This window comes from Cervus elaphus, chromosome 8 (genome assembly GCF_910594005.1).
Source record: "Cervus elaphus chromosome 8, mCerEla1.1, whole genome shotgun sequence".
In the NCBI taxonomy this organism is placed as follows: Eukaryota; Metazoa; Chordata; class Mammalia; order Artiodactyla; family Cervidae; genus Cervus; species Cervus elaphus.
The window spans coordinates 3,732,341-3,746,885 of NC_057822.1; the positions used below are offsets into that span (position 1 = coordinate 3,732,341).

Consider the following 14,545-nt stretch of genomic DNA (forward strand, 5'->3'; position numbering starts at 1 on the left):
CTATGGACTGAGGTCCTCTAGGCTCCTCTGTCCATAGGTTTTCCAAGCGAGAATACTGGAGTGGGTTGCCATTTCCTTCTCCAGAATGAAATACTACCCAGCCATAAAAAACTAAATTGTTTGCCATTTGCAATAACACGGATGGGCCTAGAGGATAGTAGATCAAGTGAAATGTCATACAGAGAAAGACAAATACCATATGATTCCACCTATATGTGGTATCTGAAAAACAAAACAAATGAACAAATCAAACAGAAACAGAGTCATAGATACAGAGAACAAACAGGTGGTTTCCAGAGGGAAGGGAGGTGGAGGGTTGGGCAAAAGAGGTGAGGGCATGAAGAGACACAGACTTCCAGTTATCAAATGTCACGGGGATGTAATACACAGCATAAGGACTATAGTTAATAATATTGTGATAATTTCATGTGGTGACAGATGGTTAACAGACTTATCGTGGTCATCATTTCGCAGCATGTTTCATCAGCCACTATGGTGTACTCCTGAAATGAACATGATACTGTATGTCAACCGTACTTCAGTAAAAAAATAAATAAAGGGCGGCCCCCTTGCCTCCTCCCGGACATCTCTGAAAGGCCAGCCCAGGCCCTGAGCGCCCTGGGGGGCCGGCTGTGGCCTCTGCAGCTGCCTCCAGGTGTCAGCTTCTCCTGCTCCCCAACTCTGCGGTGTCCGCTTTTATACAGATGTTCTCTCCAGGGAGCCTCCCGGGGCTGCACCCCTCCGCCTGGGCCTGGGTCCAGGGAGGCCAGTCTAGGAGAGTGATGGGTGTGCCCCCTAGTGGCTGAGTAAATAAATGCCATTGAGCTCAGAGAAAGGAGCCCTGGACTCATCTCCAAAAGGAAGGAGGCATTTGGGGGGGCCTTGCATGACCTCAAATTTGTTTTCTGCATCTATTTGCTCCTCACTGAAACCCTTCCAGGTTGCACAGGATCAGAGGCACAGAGACTTGATGAAGGGGGAGATGGAGGGAGCCAGTGGGTAGGCGGTCCCTAAGAGCGACTCTGGCAAACCCATCAATTCATCTTACATGGACAGTGATAAAACATTGCTCGTTTTTTTCTCCCCCTGGAGAACATAAGGAGGAAGGAGGCTGCAAGGTCTGTAAGGGTCACGATTATGTTGTTCACCTGGAGTCCAGCTAGCCCTGTGCCTGGCACCAACTACTAAAGAAGATGGCCAGCGTGCATCACGTTTACTTTATACGTGGCACAATTCTGACCACTTCACACATATTTACACATTAAGTCCTCATATCGAGTCCTCAGCTAGATAAGTATTGTCATTATCTTTGTTTTTCGGATAAAGAAAACTAGATGTGGAGAGATGTGCAGTAATCAATATTTGAGGAAGGCAGTAATCAATATTTGAGGATCAAATGAAAGAATGGTCTGAGTCCTACCATGCTTCAAGTCTCATAAATAAAAGCAAAGCTACAACCATAAAGGACCAGAATGAGGCTAAGCCTGGCACCGATGATCAACCCCAGTTCATGGACGATGGGACAGAGACTGGCAGAGGTTAGGTATGCTGCCTGCAAATTGACAGAGCCAGGGCTTAATCCAAGTGTGTCTGAGTCCACTGTGCTTTTGTTTTTGTCTGCCCATCACGAGGTTTGTGGGCCCTTAGTTCCCCAGCCAGGGATCGACCCCATGCCCCCTGCATCTGATCATCTGACTCCAAACTCAGCACCCCGAACCCCCTTACCCGGGGGTCGCTGAGCCGAGCCCTCTAACTATCCAAAACACAGCTGAGAAAACAGAACCGCAGGACATGCGGAGCATCCAAGCGCACGGCGCAATGCTCTCACGGAGGACAAAATTCTAGCAAGAGAATCAGCCTCTTTTTCTGAGACGCAGAAGTAGGACAGGAATGACAAAAGGAGTGGCTGCTCTTAGCAGGAGGCGAGGGAGAGAGAGGGATGATTAAAAGGATAACTGACCGAGGCCGTGAACCTGGGGCTGTGAGTGTGGGGCAGATGGCTGCAGTCACGTCAACAGGGTTTCACCTGGGGTGTAGTTAACGCCTTCCAAGCCCCAGGAAAACGCTGCGTTGTGCAGAGTCGACCACTTCTTGGCAGAGCCACTGAAGCTCTCCGAGCCTCAGCGTCTTCATCTGTGGGGCGGAGACAATAATCCGGCCCCCCACGGACTGCTGGCAAGACTCAGCAAGCTCTTGGTAAAAGCACTTGGTCAACAGTAGCCAAGGTGAGTTACCACGTCTGGTATGCTTTGCTGAAGAACACTGGGAAGTAGGCAATACATTTCTGGATATTTTCCAACCATATGGCAGAAATAACATTAAAAAAAAAAAAACAACCAGCTGCGGTACTTCAAGGGGCAAATTTCTTTCTCTAGAAACTTCTCCTGTAGTGCCCTCAGGAAGCTGATTCATCAGGAGGCATGACTAACTGTGCCAGTCTCTTGGCCTCTTTACCAAAAGGCCCACCCAGTTTACCTTCTGCTTCAAGGCTATCTGGGATCTCAACAGACATGTCTAATGAGATGGAGGACAGACAGAGTGGGACACGGGGGCACAGACGCCAAAATCCACAAGTCTCTAATTAAAAAGTAAACAAACAGAAAGGCCAGTTGGTCTCTGGGGACAAGCTGCTAAGAAACGGAAGCTCCTGCCTTCAGCCCAGCCCTGGGAGAGGTTATTTCCACTTCAAGCCACATACCCTCGGGGGGGATACCAATGGGCAGCTTGCAGGATCTCTCACAGAAAAGTTAGCTGGTGCAACCAACATCACCACTGCCATTACTTTAATTCTCACTGGCTATGTACCTACCACAAAGCAGGGGACACCGACACGGGCAAGCTCCTGCCCACAGGGAGATCATGACCGACTGAAGGGGAGGTGCCTGCCCTGTGAGACGAGAACAACAGGGTAATGGACTAAACCCCCATCAAGCATTCACTGTGTGCCACACGCAGGGCTGAGACCTTTACATGCGTCATCTCATTTCACCCTCACAACAATCCTGTTCTTATCATCTCCACTCTCAGATGTGAAACTGAGGTCCAGAGAAGTTAAGGCATTTGCCCAAGGTCGCCAGCTAGCAAGTGGTGGAGCTGGAATTCAAACTCAAGCCTTGACCCCAGGGGTCATGCCTGCCGCCTCGTGACCAGCACAAGAGGCGGGCACAGGGCGAGTGCCAGGTGGGAACGCCGGGGTGGGAGATGGGGCTTCGGAGTACACAGTGGGCTTTGGAATCAGCCAAACTGGGGTTCTAACACTGCTCTGCCAATCATTAACTTGGGGGCCTCTGAAGTTCAATTGTTTTTTACAACTACACTGTAAGGAGGAGAGTGATGAAGATCAGGAGAGCTGACCTAGTAAAGTCCACGGTGCCATCTTTGGTATGTTCCACTGGACTGGAAGGGGTTAGAGAAGGCACAGCAGGGTGTCGGGGGTGGGGGGCGGGTAAGGTCAGGAAAGGCTTTAAGAAAGTGGTGATTTTTAAGAAGAGTCTCAAAGGGTCAGTGAATTTGGATTAACTTCAAGGAAGGGACCAAGGTCGGGCAGGCAGGCATGAAGACCCTAAAGATGAAAAAGCTGAGGGTGCATTTGGGAAACAAGCTGGCTGGAGCCCAGGATGAGGGCTGGGGAGCAGAGAGACCCAGGGCTGGAAAGGAGGTGAGTCCACATGTAAACCCACAGGGCAGTGATCCAGGGCCATGTTTACTGAGAGTCCACTTTGTATATGCGTCAGAGACCCGGTATTACAGGGTTCATCCTTTAAAGACATCCTCTTCAAAGGAGGCAAGACAAAGGCACAGAGTCAGCCTTCTCTTTAACAGGCAGGCGGAAGAGCAACTGGCTGGCCGGCCTCCTCTGTTTCCCTTCCCTGCAGTCCCCCCCCAGAGCTGTGCATTCCACGGCCCCTGGGAGCAAAAGACACAGACTGCTATAGATGAAACAGACCCCGGGATAGCACTGTTTCCGTGTGCCCACATGGGGACACATCCACGCCCACAAACACTCACTCACACACACACAAACGGGGTGAGAAGCCAATTTGATTTTCCAAAAGATTGCATAATCCCGAGGTGATATTAAAATAGCTGATGAAGAATCCACTTTCATCTTCTTTTGGGGTGGGCGTTGAAGGGCTGAAGAGCCCGGCTTAGATATTTTCTGACAAAACCATTTACAAGAAACAAGCCGGCAGCACAAAGCTGCAGAGCCATCAGCTCCGAAAACCTCCACCTTCTGCACCCTCGTGGGTCCTCAGATGCCTCCCTGGGTGTGCAGGGCGGGTGAGGGGGTGACCCGCGCAGGAAGCCGGCCCAGCCCTGGCCCCTCTCCAGCGGCTCCCCCAGATCAGGTGCTTCTTTTCTGAGATGGGAAGAGACACCTCTGCTGAAACAAGCCCCCCTTCCCCAGGCCCCCGGAGAACTTCCGGTCCCTGCCAGTCACTTGGCACAGAATCATGTCCGGCCAGCACTGCTCTTCCAGCCTGTGGCTCAGACTGTGCTGAGAAGGACCTGATTTGTAACTCCCTATGGCTGCGCAACTTGTCTGCTCAGCCAAGTGTGAACACCATGCCGGAGGGTCGGGGCCGAGCTCCATTAGAGTCCTGGGTCCACATATCTGAGCTAGCCAAGGTAGCAAATGTATCGCCATGAGGCTACACAATGAATCCGAATTCCTTCTTCTGATGATATACGGCTCTTGAATGTCTCCTAACACAATCTTCTAATAATCTATGTGAAAGCATTAGTGGCTCCGTCGTGTCCGACTCCTTGCAACCCCATGGCCTGTAACCCACCAGGTTCCCCTGTCCATGGAATTCCTCAGGCAAGAATACTGGAGTAGGTTGCCATGCCCTCCTCCAGGGGATCTTCCCAACCCTGGGATCGAACCCAGGTCACCTGCATTGTGAACTGATTCTTTATCATCTGAGCCACCAAGTCCTCAGATGATACAGTTGCTAGTCATTCCTTTGTGAATTTCAAGAGTCTAGAACAGGGCCTGGAAGACCAAAGAGTCCAGGGAGGACTCCTTCTGAGGCTCCCTTAGTTCCATCTTGGAAGAAAACCTTCATCTATTAAGTTGGGATTTGAGGTGGGCATGAGGCAAAGGAAGGGGATGAAGGGTTGTGGAGACTGGAGAAGAATGTTCCAGGCAGAGGAGACAGCAGGAGTGAAGGTCTGGGGTGTGAGAAGGCTGTGGAAGGGCAGGGCCCCGTGGACAGGGGCAGGCTTCAGGGCAGCCCTGGAGCAGCCGCTGGTCTTAGAATCAGAGGACGGGTCCCCTCCCATTGGAACCGGAGGCAGAAAGAAAAGCAAGCAGACAGAAGTAGGCGAGTCTGTAGGTCTGAGGGCAGAAAGCTGAGGAAGCTTCCATCTGACGGCTTCTATTTTCTCTCTCAAGAGAGAGAAAGGTTATCTTCTGAGCAGGAGGAATGGGGAAAGGTGAGGGATTCCAGGAGAGAGGACAAGGTTTGAAACAGCCAGTGAGAAGACAGGAGTCAAAACCAAGCTGGGGGAGAGGGGAAGGATTTCTGTGTCAAGGCTGAGGGTCCAGTTGAGGCTGGAGACTGCACGTGTCCATGACATCACCGCCTGTCAGGATTTCTCCAGGACCTTGCTGTGGGTGGACTGGCTGGGATTTCATCCGGTGGGAGTGATGGAATGACAGGTCAGGGCTTGAGAGGGAACAGCTGAGGCAAGGGAGCTTGGATTCGACGGGGTAGGGAAGACGCAGGTTGATGGGAAGAAAGAAGAAAAGGCCATGAACCAGCCTCTGGAAGGCGCTGGAAGACAAGTATGGTAGAAGTGGCTGGAGTTAACCACAGCGGAAGGAGTGGTCAGGAGGGTCAGACGGCTGCAGATGTAATTACAGGAGGGTTCTGGATGTGGCCTGGGAGTGGAGGGCCGATGGGGAAAGGAGGAGGTCAAGAGACAGGTGTTGACAGGGCGGCGCTGAGATAAGGCACACACATCAGGCAGTCAGCGGTACCAGACCCAAACAGACGCCCCACAACAGCCGCTGGGATTCCGGGGTTCACAAGAATCAGCCAGCTCAGCAGCTTCTTCTGAAAAGCCGGGACACTGAGGAGGGTCAGCGCCTGAGCCACTGCTCACAAAAAGGGTTTGAGGCCGGCAGGAGGCGGCCCCCAGCCCCAAGCTCCCCTCCCCTGGTGTCCTCTCCCCCCAGGGGACGAGCAGCCAGGCAAGCGAGGCAAGGAGAGGAGGCAAGGGAGGCCGGCACGGGTCCCAACCCCAGGTTTCCCAGGGACACCCCCCACCCCCACCGCGCCCAGCCCCTCCCCGCCCCCTCTGGCCGGTTCCGGTCAGACCGGAAGCACGTGGCCACCCACCCGCGTGGTTGCCCGGGAGACCCAGGCTGTTTACCCGCGGGCTGGGCCCTGCCACCGACAGCAGATGGAGCCGCGCGGGGAGGTGAGCGCGGCCGGCAGGGCCGCTGGGCGGGCCCCAGGGTCTGTCTTCCGCCTCCCCGGGGGCCTGGAGGGGCCAGACTCGAGCCCCAGAGGGCTCGTCCGTCCTCCCCAGAGCAGGGCCCAGGGGCGAACCCCAGGAAACAGGCCAGGGTTCCCGGAGGGAAGGGGCTGCTCCCCAGGGGCAAAGCCAGCCCGGCTGGCCAGAGCTCACCGTTGCAGCAGTGGGACGGTTCCCGGGCTCTGCTGAAGCCGAGGGGCCTTGGCAACCGAAACCGTTGGGCCATGTCCTCCTGGGTGGGCAGTACAGACCGGACGCTGACTGAGAGGGACAGGCGGACGTCCTGTGACATGGGCAGAGGCCGGAACCGGCTCTGAGCCTCCCCCAGACCAGTGTTCTTTCACCCAAGTCAACTGGCACTTTCTAGAGGCTCTTTCTTGCCCCTCCTCCCACATTGCTCCTGCTGCCTAAGCTTGCTTCCTTCTGGAGCTGCCTGTACTTGGAAAAGAATTGAGCTCTTCCCCTCCACCGACCCCTGATCCCTGCTCCTCACTGCTATTGGAATCATCCCCAGTTCCTTTTCCAAACCTTTGATCACTTGGTGTCCTTGTGGCCCCGTTTTCCACTCCCCCGTTTTGAACGGGGCACCCTGCACAGGACAGTGTATTCCAATCATTAGTCCAGGCAGAACTGGGAATGGTACCAAAGTGTTCTCATTTTCAGGCCAACTGTCCTCTCCTGATTCTTCTGAGTGTTTTCATCCTGAAAGCCTCGCAAGGAGGGGTGGGGATTGGCAGGGGAGAGTATCAACTGATAAACATTTTTAGAAGACCAATTCAAAACAAATGTATGTATCCTTGGCATATACCAGCAGATGGTGTGTGGGTGGTTATATTTTATTGCATTTATCGTAGGCTTAGATTTGGGTTGTGAGTGATATAGGGTGGTCTGACCCGCTGGGGGGAGGTCGGAGCCTTTGGGAAGCAGGAATATGACTTTAGGTTCTCTGGTCAAAATTCTCCTTCTTTCCAGCCGCTTTGGGAATTAATCCTAAGAAGTGGGCACCTGTCCTTTAGGCGGTTCCTTGGGAGCAGTTATCAGTGTTTGTTTTCTGACTCCTAGCAGGCCTCTGGGTACATCTATTATGTTTTAAGTAAACAGGCCACTTGCCTATTCAGCTGGCAGCTTGACGGAAGCCTCCGCCTAGATCCTGTCAAAAATCACTTTGTGGTTGAGAGTGTGCCAGGCCTAGAGGTGCTGAGCTGAGCTGAGCAGGGTTGACGATGGCGGTGGCAGAAGCCTTCCAGGTAGAGTGTGAGACCCACGGTGAGAATCTAAAGGCACCGCTGGCCCAGGTCCCCAGACACCTGTTCCCCCACCTCCCCTCTCTGTGCGGGAGAAGCTGAGGAGAGTTGGTGTTCCCTCCACAAAGCAGATGGTCCCTGCGCTCGCGAGGAGGCAGAGGGTTATGAAAGCAGGTTCGATGGAACGCTTTTACCTGAAGGAGGTGTTAATCTCTAAATAACCATGAGTGGGCTTAGAGGAATTAGTCATAATTGAGGATTTTTTTCCCTCTGAGATAGCTCGAAGTCATGTTATCTTATGACCAGGGTGTCTTGACTATGACACCCCCTGAACATGGATAATTATATAGCACCAAAAGGTATAGAAAGTGCATGCACACAGTCAAGTTTTACAGTTAAAAATAATCCAGCAGAGAGCCTGTGAGAACACATGACTTTCCTCATCAAAGTTGTTAAGGAAGAGGTTTCTAAGTTACCAAACTTACTGACAGTTAAACCTTCCCCAGGCATGTGTGGGAGTTAGAAGCCAAGTCTGTGATAATTCTGTAGAAGCTGTGGCGAATTAATAGCCTTTCCTCGAGGGGGGGAAGGTGGGCAGAGAGGGGGAGTCGGCTTCCCAGTTGAGCTTCTCTTTGGCAGAACAGTTGGGCACTTCTGACCTTCCCATGCAGCTGAGTCCAGGTGCAGAGCTGCTTAATTACAAGTGAAAGGCTTTGAAATTGAAGGGGAAAAAACCCCACATTCTTCACAGTTGATCAGAAAATAGATTAAATTAACAAGGAGTTGGGCAGGCTTTTTTTTTTTTTTTTTAATGCTGAGAAGGCTCCCAAACTCCCCAGCAGCCAGATTGAGTGTGAAAGACAAGAAGTGGGAACTTGGGAGTGTGGAAAGGCTAGGGCTGTGAGCACAGTGGAGTACGCACAAGGGCCTTGCAGCCAAGGCAGAGCAGACTTTGAGCTGAGTAGGACTTAATACACAGGGATGTTGCGTGTTTGTTTTCAGTTGTGGTTTTAGTAGCGAGGAAGGCCATGCACCCTAAAATGAGGCAGTGGTAGGAGGAGGCACAGAATGGGAATATTGGGGTGCAGAACTAAGAGGCTTGAGTTGAATCACTCAGGGTTGTGTGATGAAAGTCGCCTGGAGTAAGTCAGTGAGAGGTAAGTGTGTGACTCGAGGGTGGGATTAGGAGGACTCCCTGGTGGCCGGGTGCTTAGAACACTGCTTTCACTGCCGAGGGCCCAGGTTCGATCTGTGGTCGGAGAACTAGGATCTCACACACCTTGTGGGGCGTAGCCACAAATAAATAAAAAAACTGTGGGAGAAGAAGGGACACATTAGAACACTTTTGGGGGGACAGTTTCATAAGCAGTAGCTCGTTGGAGTCCACCTTCGGGCATTTCTGAGCAGTGAGGGGGGCAGACATGGGTCCCATGAGTCACCCAGCTAGTCGGAGGTGACTGGGAGTGGACCCACCGCGGACACCCTGGAGAAGAACTCTGAGGCAGCTGGTAAGACTTTTGGACCTTAAATAATTGAAAGCCCAAAACACACAGGAAACCTAAAGCAGAAAAGCCTGAACCTTTACAAGTCTGGTTTTCACGGCCTTACCTACTCTGCTTCATATTACTGTCCTCCTGCTGCAGACAAAGAGGCTGAGGTTTAGCGCTAGTTACATAATGTTTTCCGGCCATGCAGCTACTTGTGTAGATGAAGAAAGCAACGTGCCAGAAATGTCAACAGCTCGCGAAGACGCAACACGTGATCGGTGGTGGGGGAGAAGCTGAGCCTGGTCCTTGAGGATTGGGTGTTACGGACCTGGGTTCTGTTTCTCAGGCTGGCTTGATGGCCTTGGGGCGTCACTCTTCCTTTCTGGGTTTTTTTTAAAAAATATTTATTTATTTATCTGGCTGTGTCTGGTGTCAGTTGCATCACGTGGGATCTCTGATGCGCTGCACGGACTCTGGTTGCAGCGAGCGGGCTTAGTTGCTCCACGGCCCGTGGGATCTTAGTTCCCCAAGCAGGGGTGAAACCCATGTCCCCTGCGTGGCGCGGTGGATTCGTAATCACTGGACCACCAGGGAGAGTCCCCACACCACCGTTTCTGTGTGGCTCACCAGCTAACAGGGCTTCCCTGGTGGCTCAGACGGTAAAAAAATCTTCCTGCAACATGGGAGACCTGAGTTTGTTCTGGGTCGAGTAGGTCCCCTGGAGGAGGGCATGGCAACCCACTCCAGTGTTCCCATCTGGAGAATCCTCCTGGACGGAGGAGCACGACGGGCTGCAGTCCGTGGGGACACACGGAGTCGGACACGCCTGACGACTCAGCACTGCACTGCGCAAGCTAACGACCGCGTTGGGTGGTTGAGAAAAATAAAGGGAAGACGCTTTCGTGCTGCATGAAAATGACGAACTCCAAACGCCAGCGTCCATAAAGGCAGTTTTCTTGGAGCAAAGCCACACCCGTTCATTTCCACACTGTTGATGGCGGCTTTCACACCACTCGGGCAGAGATGAGGAGCTGCGACAGACGGTGGCCCACAGAGCCGAAAATATTTACTCTCCGGCCATTTATGGAAAGGGACTGCCGACCCCGGTCTGGAAGCCGAGTCCTCGCTGAGTGCTGGCCAGTGCGTGGATCAGCAGGGGGTCTCCTCTCCTCCTCTGGCCCGGTGACTGGGGGCCGCAGAGGGTCAGTGCGTGAAGTGACGTGCACAGAGCCACACAGCAGGGTTGAATGAAAAGAAGCTCTGGGAGGTGGGAAAAGAGGGAGGAAGGATGGAGGGAGGGAAAACTGCGTGGCAGAGAGGGGCTCTTCCCCAGTGAGGACTGGGCCCCTCCTCTGTGAGGAGTGCAAGCCGCTTGTGGGTCTAGCTTTCAGCTCTTAAGTGAAGCTGAGCGTGGCTTCCCAGCTGGGCAACCAGACCGGGTTCCTTGCCCTCTTTGGAAAAAAGGGAGCCCCTTGGTGGCTCAGACGGTCAAGAATCGCCTGCAATGCGGGAGACCTGGGCTCCATCCCTGGGTCAGGAAGATCCTCTGGAGAAGGGCATGGCAACCTACTCCAGTATTCTTGCCTGGAGAATCCCATGGACAAGGGAGCCTGGTGGGCTACAGTCCATGGGATTGGAGAGTCAGACATGACTGAGCAACTAAGCATTCCTACATCGTAGGCAGTCTCCTGCATCCCAACCGGATTCTTTACCCCTGAGCTACCAGGGAAGCCCAGTCACTCTCTGGTGCAATACTTTTATTTTCCTCATAGCAGCTGTTACTCTTTCAAAAGATCTGTTTGCTGTGGGTTTAACACCAGTCTCTTCTCGCTGTAATATTTTGAGTTGCAGGGACTTGGGTTCACTGATCAATTCCAATGCCTGAAGTGAATGAATGAATGAATGAATGAATTGCAGCTTCTAGAGAGAAGCTGCTCTGTACCCCACCCCTCTCCCCACCCCCACTGTGACTGGTCCTTATTCTGGCCCCTGGGGAGTGAACGGCTCAGGTCCAGAAGTCCCAGAACGTTTAACCCATGGCCTCCTCTTTTCTCCTGCTCCCTTAGGGGTGTTGAGAAGCATGGCCACCGAAGCCCCTGTGAATAGAGCCCCCCCTGAGTGCAGCCCCGGTGGCAGCGCAGTGACTGACAGCTTCCGTTGGCGGCCAGACTCACTAAACATGCATGTCACGAGGCCCAAGTCCGCCAAGGGGCGCACTCGGCCGAGACTGCACAAGCGCCTGGGCACGGAGGGGTGTTCTGGCCGCGCACCACCTTCTCTGCCTCCGGCCATTCCCTGCGAGTCGCCGAGCAGCCAGAAACCAGGAGCCTGCACCCCCAAATCTCCAGATCAGGGAGCCCCCAGTGAGATCCCGGAGCTGCTGCAGCAGGTACCCTTTGGGGCATCCTCTTCCCTCAATAAATACCCAGTCCTCCCTTCCATCAACAGGAAGACCCTGGAGGAGGGCGCCCTGGAGACAGTCGCTAAGAAAGCCGGCTCCCTGCAGCTTAGCAGCGCCCAGGCTCTTTCCCAGGAGGAGACCTGCACCATGAAGATGGGTGAAAAAGATCCCCAGGCTCAAGCCTGTTCCCCAGAGAGGAGAGTCCTCGTGCGGACCGAGAGACAGACCTCCTCCAGGGCTGGAGACCTGGAAGAGCCATCAGATCAAGACCCCAGACTGCTGCTCGCCGTCCGCTCACCCTCAGGCCGAAGGTTCGTCCGCCACTTCCGGCCAACTGATGCCTTGCAGACCGTTGTGGCCGTGGCCGAGCACACAAACAAGGCCACCTACCGACCCTGCAGCGTCGAAACGATGGAGGTGCCCAGGAGACGTTTCTCTGACCTCAGCAAATCTCTGCAGGACTGTGGAATCCCCAACAAGTCGGTGCTGGGCATCTCCCAGGAAGAGGGGGAAGGCTGGTCCTGAGTCCGCAGCCATCGAACTGGGGTTGTGGGTGTCTCAGCGAGGAGCGTGCATGGGTGCCACGGCCTCCCCGGCAGCTTGCTTCCAAGTGCCATGTGGACCTGGTGCATCTGTGGCTCTTGGGATGCCCGCCTTCCAAGCATCTTCTTCGGAGCCGTGAAATCTACACACGCACCGAATGTGTTATGAAGATTTTCTTCCCGTTGTTCAATTCTCTCCATCGCTGGAGTGAACTGGCAAGCGGCCAAGGCTGTTCCCCGAAGAGCTGTTCCCAGGCCTTCTCCTTCGCTGCTCAGGTCCTTCCTGGAGCACCTGCTTGCCTTTACAATGAACTTGCACTCATTTGAAGCCAGCGGTTCACCTTTCTGTATTTGATGCAGGATTAAACACTTCCCAGAGAGGATTCTGGTCTGTTAAATAACCAGGGTTGAGGAAGTACTGCACTGGCATTTGTGTTTCTTGCAAGCATCTTTAAGAAGCAGGCAATTGACCCTGTTTGGGCAGCAGCCCCTCTGCCAGTCTCGGGTGGCTCGAGTTCTCGGGGATTATCATTCATGTGAGGTGGTTTCAGGGGAAAGAACAGGTCTTTAGCTAATACCCCCCAAGATCCCCCAAGATATCAACATTTCCAAGAGAGTCCAAGAGCTGGAAAATAAATCCCTTCCGTAAGCAGCGAGTAGCCAGGAGCCACTTTATATTTATAACAGAGTCTAACCAGGTTTACAATTTTTGGTAGCTGCTCTCTGCACAAAATTTCCCCCAAACTGAGAAAAGCCAGCAGAATCTGACATCCTTGGCATTTGTCAGTGGTGGTATCTTTTGTTTTTAAATGACACAAAAACCCACGAGTCTGCACAAGTTTGTAGGAAAGGCCCCCTTGGCTGATCTGGGTGTGGGCATGCTGTTTCATCCCCCAGTTTCAGGGTCTTCCAACTTCAAGCACAGAGGCGCCCTGGAGATAACACAGGTGCCCGCGTTCTCTGGTTTAGAGTCCCCTGGAGGAAGAGGGCGCCTGGGTTTGGCGTCACTCTGCGGCACCTGTGCTGAGACCACGTGCCCGAGTAAACGTCTGGCCAGTCAGCATGATGCCTGCAGCTGTGAGGCAGGCCCCCGAGCCTCGTTTTTCAGCTCTGAAGTGCTGACGTGGAAATCTGCCAAAGTTCCCTCGTGTGGTGAGCTCAGCAAGGCTCCCACGTCGCATCTGGATCCCATTTATGGCCAAATCACCATGCAGAGTGGGGAACACTTGTCCTCCCAGAGCCCTGCTGTCAGGAAGCTCTGAGTACTGATAAGCACCCCCACTTGCTAGGTACACAGAGAAGGCAGGACTGCTAGAAACATAGCAGCAAGTGCATGTCGGGACTTCCCTGGTGGTCCAGCAGCTAAGACTCCAGGCTTCCAATGCAGGGAGCGTGGGTTCGATCCCTGGCCAGGAGACTAAGATCCCACATGCTGCCAAAAAAGCAAAAGAAACCAAAACCAAAAACAGGTGCATCTTGTGCATAGGTAAGGCCTGCAGTTGGAAATGTTACTTCCAGCCAATCGATAACACAGCCCTGGAGAGTAACACCAGCATCATTCCTCTGAAGAAGGCTTGCCTTGTCCCAAACCGCATCCCACACCACCCAGATCATTCTAGAATAGGCTATTTTGGAATGTTTTGCAACATTTCTTAATGCCATTTGGTTAGCCGCTCCTCTGATTGCAAAGGTCAGCCAGGGCGGGCAATGCCTCAGTCAGGCCCCCGCCACTGGCCACATCCTCCGGCCGCTGACCACGCAGAGGGCCAGGTAGCTCATGCCTGGTACTCACAGTCCAGGAGTCTCGCCTCCCACCTGGGACGAGAGCTCAGAACTCTGCCTCTGATCTTGGAGGCTGAAGGAAGAGCCTCCCACGAAATCACACCTACTCTGTGGTAAGAATAAAATCCCACCCACCTGGGACTTGGTAATTTCTCCAGGCAGGAAATCTTTAGAAAACTGCAGTGAAACGGAGCATGCTTGAAGGAGTTAGAATGTTGTGCACTTAGGGATTTGCTGCTGCTGTTAGCTTAGAATTTTGGGGTGGTGGGAAAAAAAATGGAAAGCATAAAGCATAGAAATATTTTAGTATATTTGGGGATCTGTTAATAAAGTTAGATTTGAAACTCCTTAATAAGCTTTTTGTGTGTGTGTGTGTGTTGGAGGGGACAAAAGATGGTAATACTAACAAGGTCAATTTACGTGAAAATGAGTCAGTAGAGAAGTCCTCTTATTTCAGCCCAAGACTTCAGCCACCACACTTGGCCCGTGGACAGCAGCTGCGTGGACCCGGTCTGCAGTTTTCTCCTTGGCAAAGCACTTGGGTCTGCTGTGAGTTCCAAGTCTTCTTTCCCAGGCACTCCAGATGTCTGCCCTTCCCAAAGC

At 53.1% G+C, this 14,545-nt stretch overlaps 2 protein-coding genes across 3 annotated transcripts in view; one reads left to right on the plus strand and one right to left on the minus strand.

The window, feature by feature from the left end:
- The window catches only part of PLA2G2C (phospholipase A2 group IIC), a 25,733-nt gene extending 18,647 nt beyond the window's left edge, over positions 1-7,086 (minus strand). The window contains exons 1-2 of the mRNA XM_043909044.1: positions 7,015-7,086; positions 6,640-6,718 (exon numbers count right to left, since the gene is read on the minus strand). The gene's annotated coding sequence lies outside the window, so the exon portion shown is untranslated. The remainder of the gene's footprint in view (positions 1-6,639; positions 6,719-7,014) is intronic.
- Positions 6,333-14,284, plus strand: UBXN10 (UBX domain protein 10). Of its 2 annotated transcripts, none has more exons than XM_043909042.1 (2): positions 6,333-6,429; positions 11,284-14,284. In XM_043909042.1, exon 2 carries the CDS (start codon positions 11,298-11,300, stop codon positions 12,141-12,143), a length of 846 nt encoding a protein of 281 aa, XP_043764977.1. In that variant the 5' UTR covers positions 6,333-6,429; positions 11,284-11,297; the 3' UTR covers positions 12,144-14,284. The 2 variants fall into 2 exon arrangements, with proteins under 2 accessions (XP_043764977.1, XP_043764978.1); XM_043909043.1 differs by lacking the exon at positions 6,333-6,429 and adding an exon at positions 9,845-10,419.
- The last annotated feature ends 261 nt before the right edge of the window (positions 14,285-14,545 follow it).

Coding starts and splice junctions, on each gene's coding strand:
- UBXN10 (XM_043909042.1), top strand. CDS start 11,298: ATGGCCACCGAAGCCCCTGTGAATAGAGCCCCCCCTGAGTGCAGCCCC.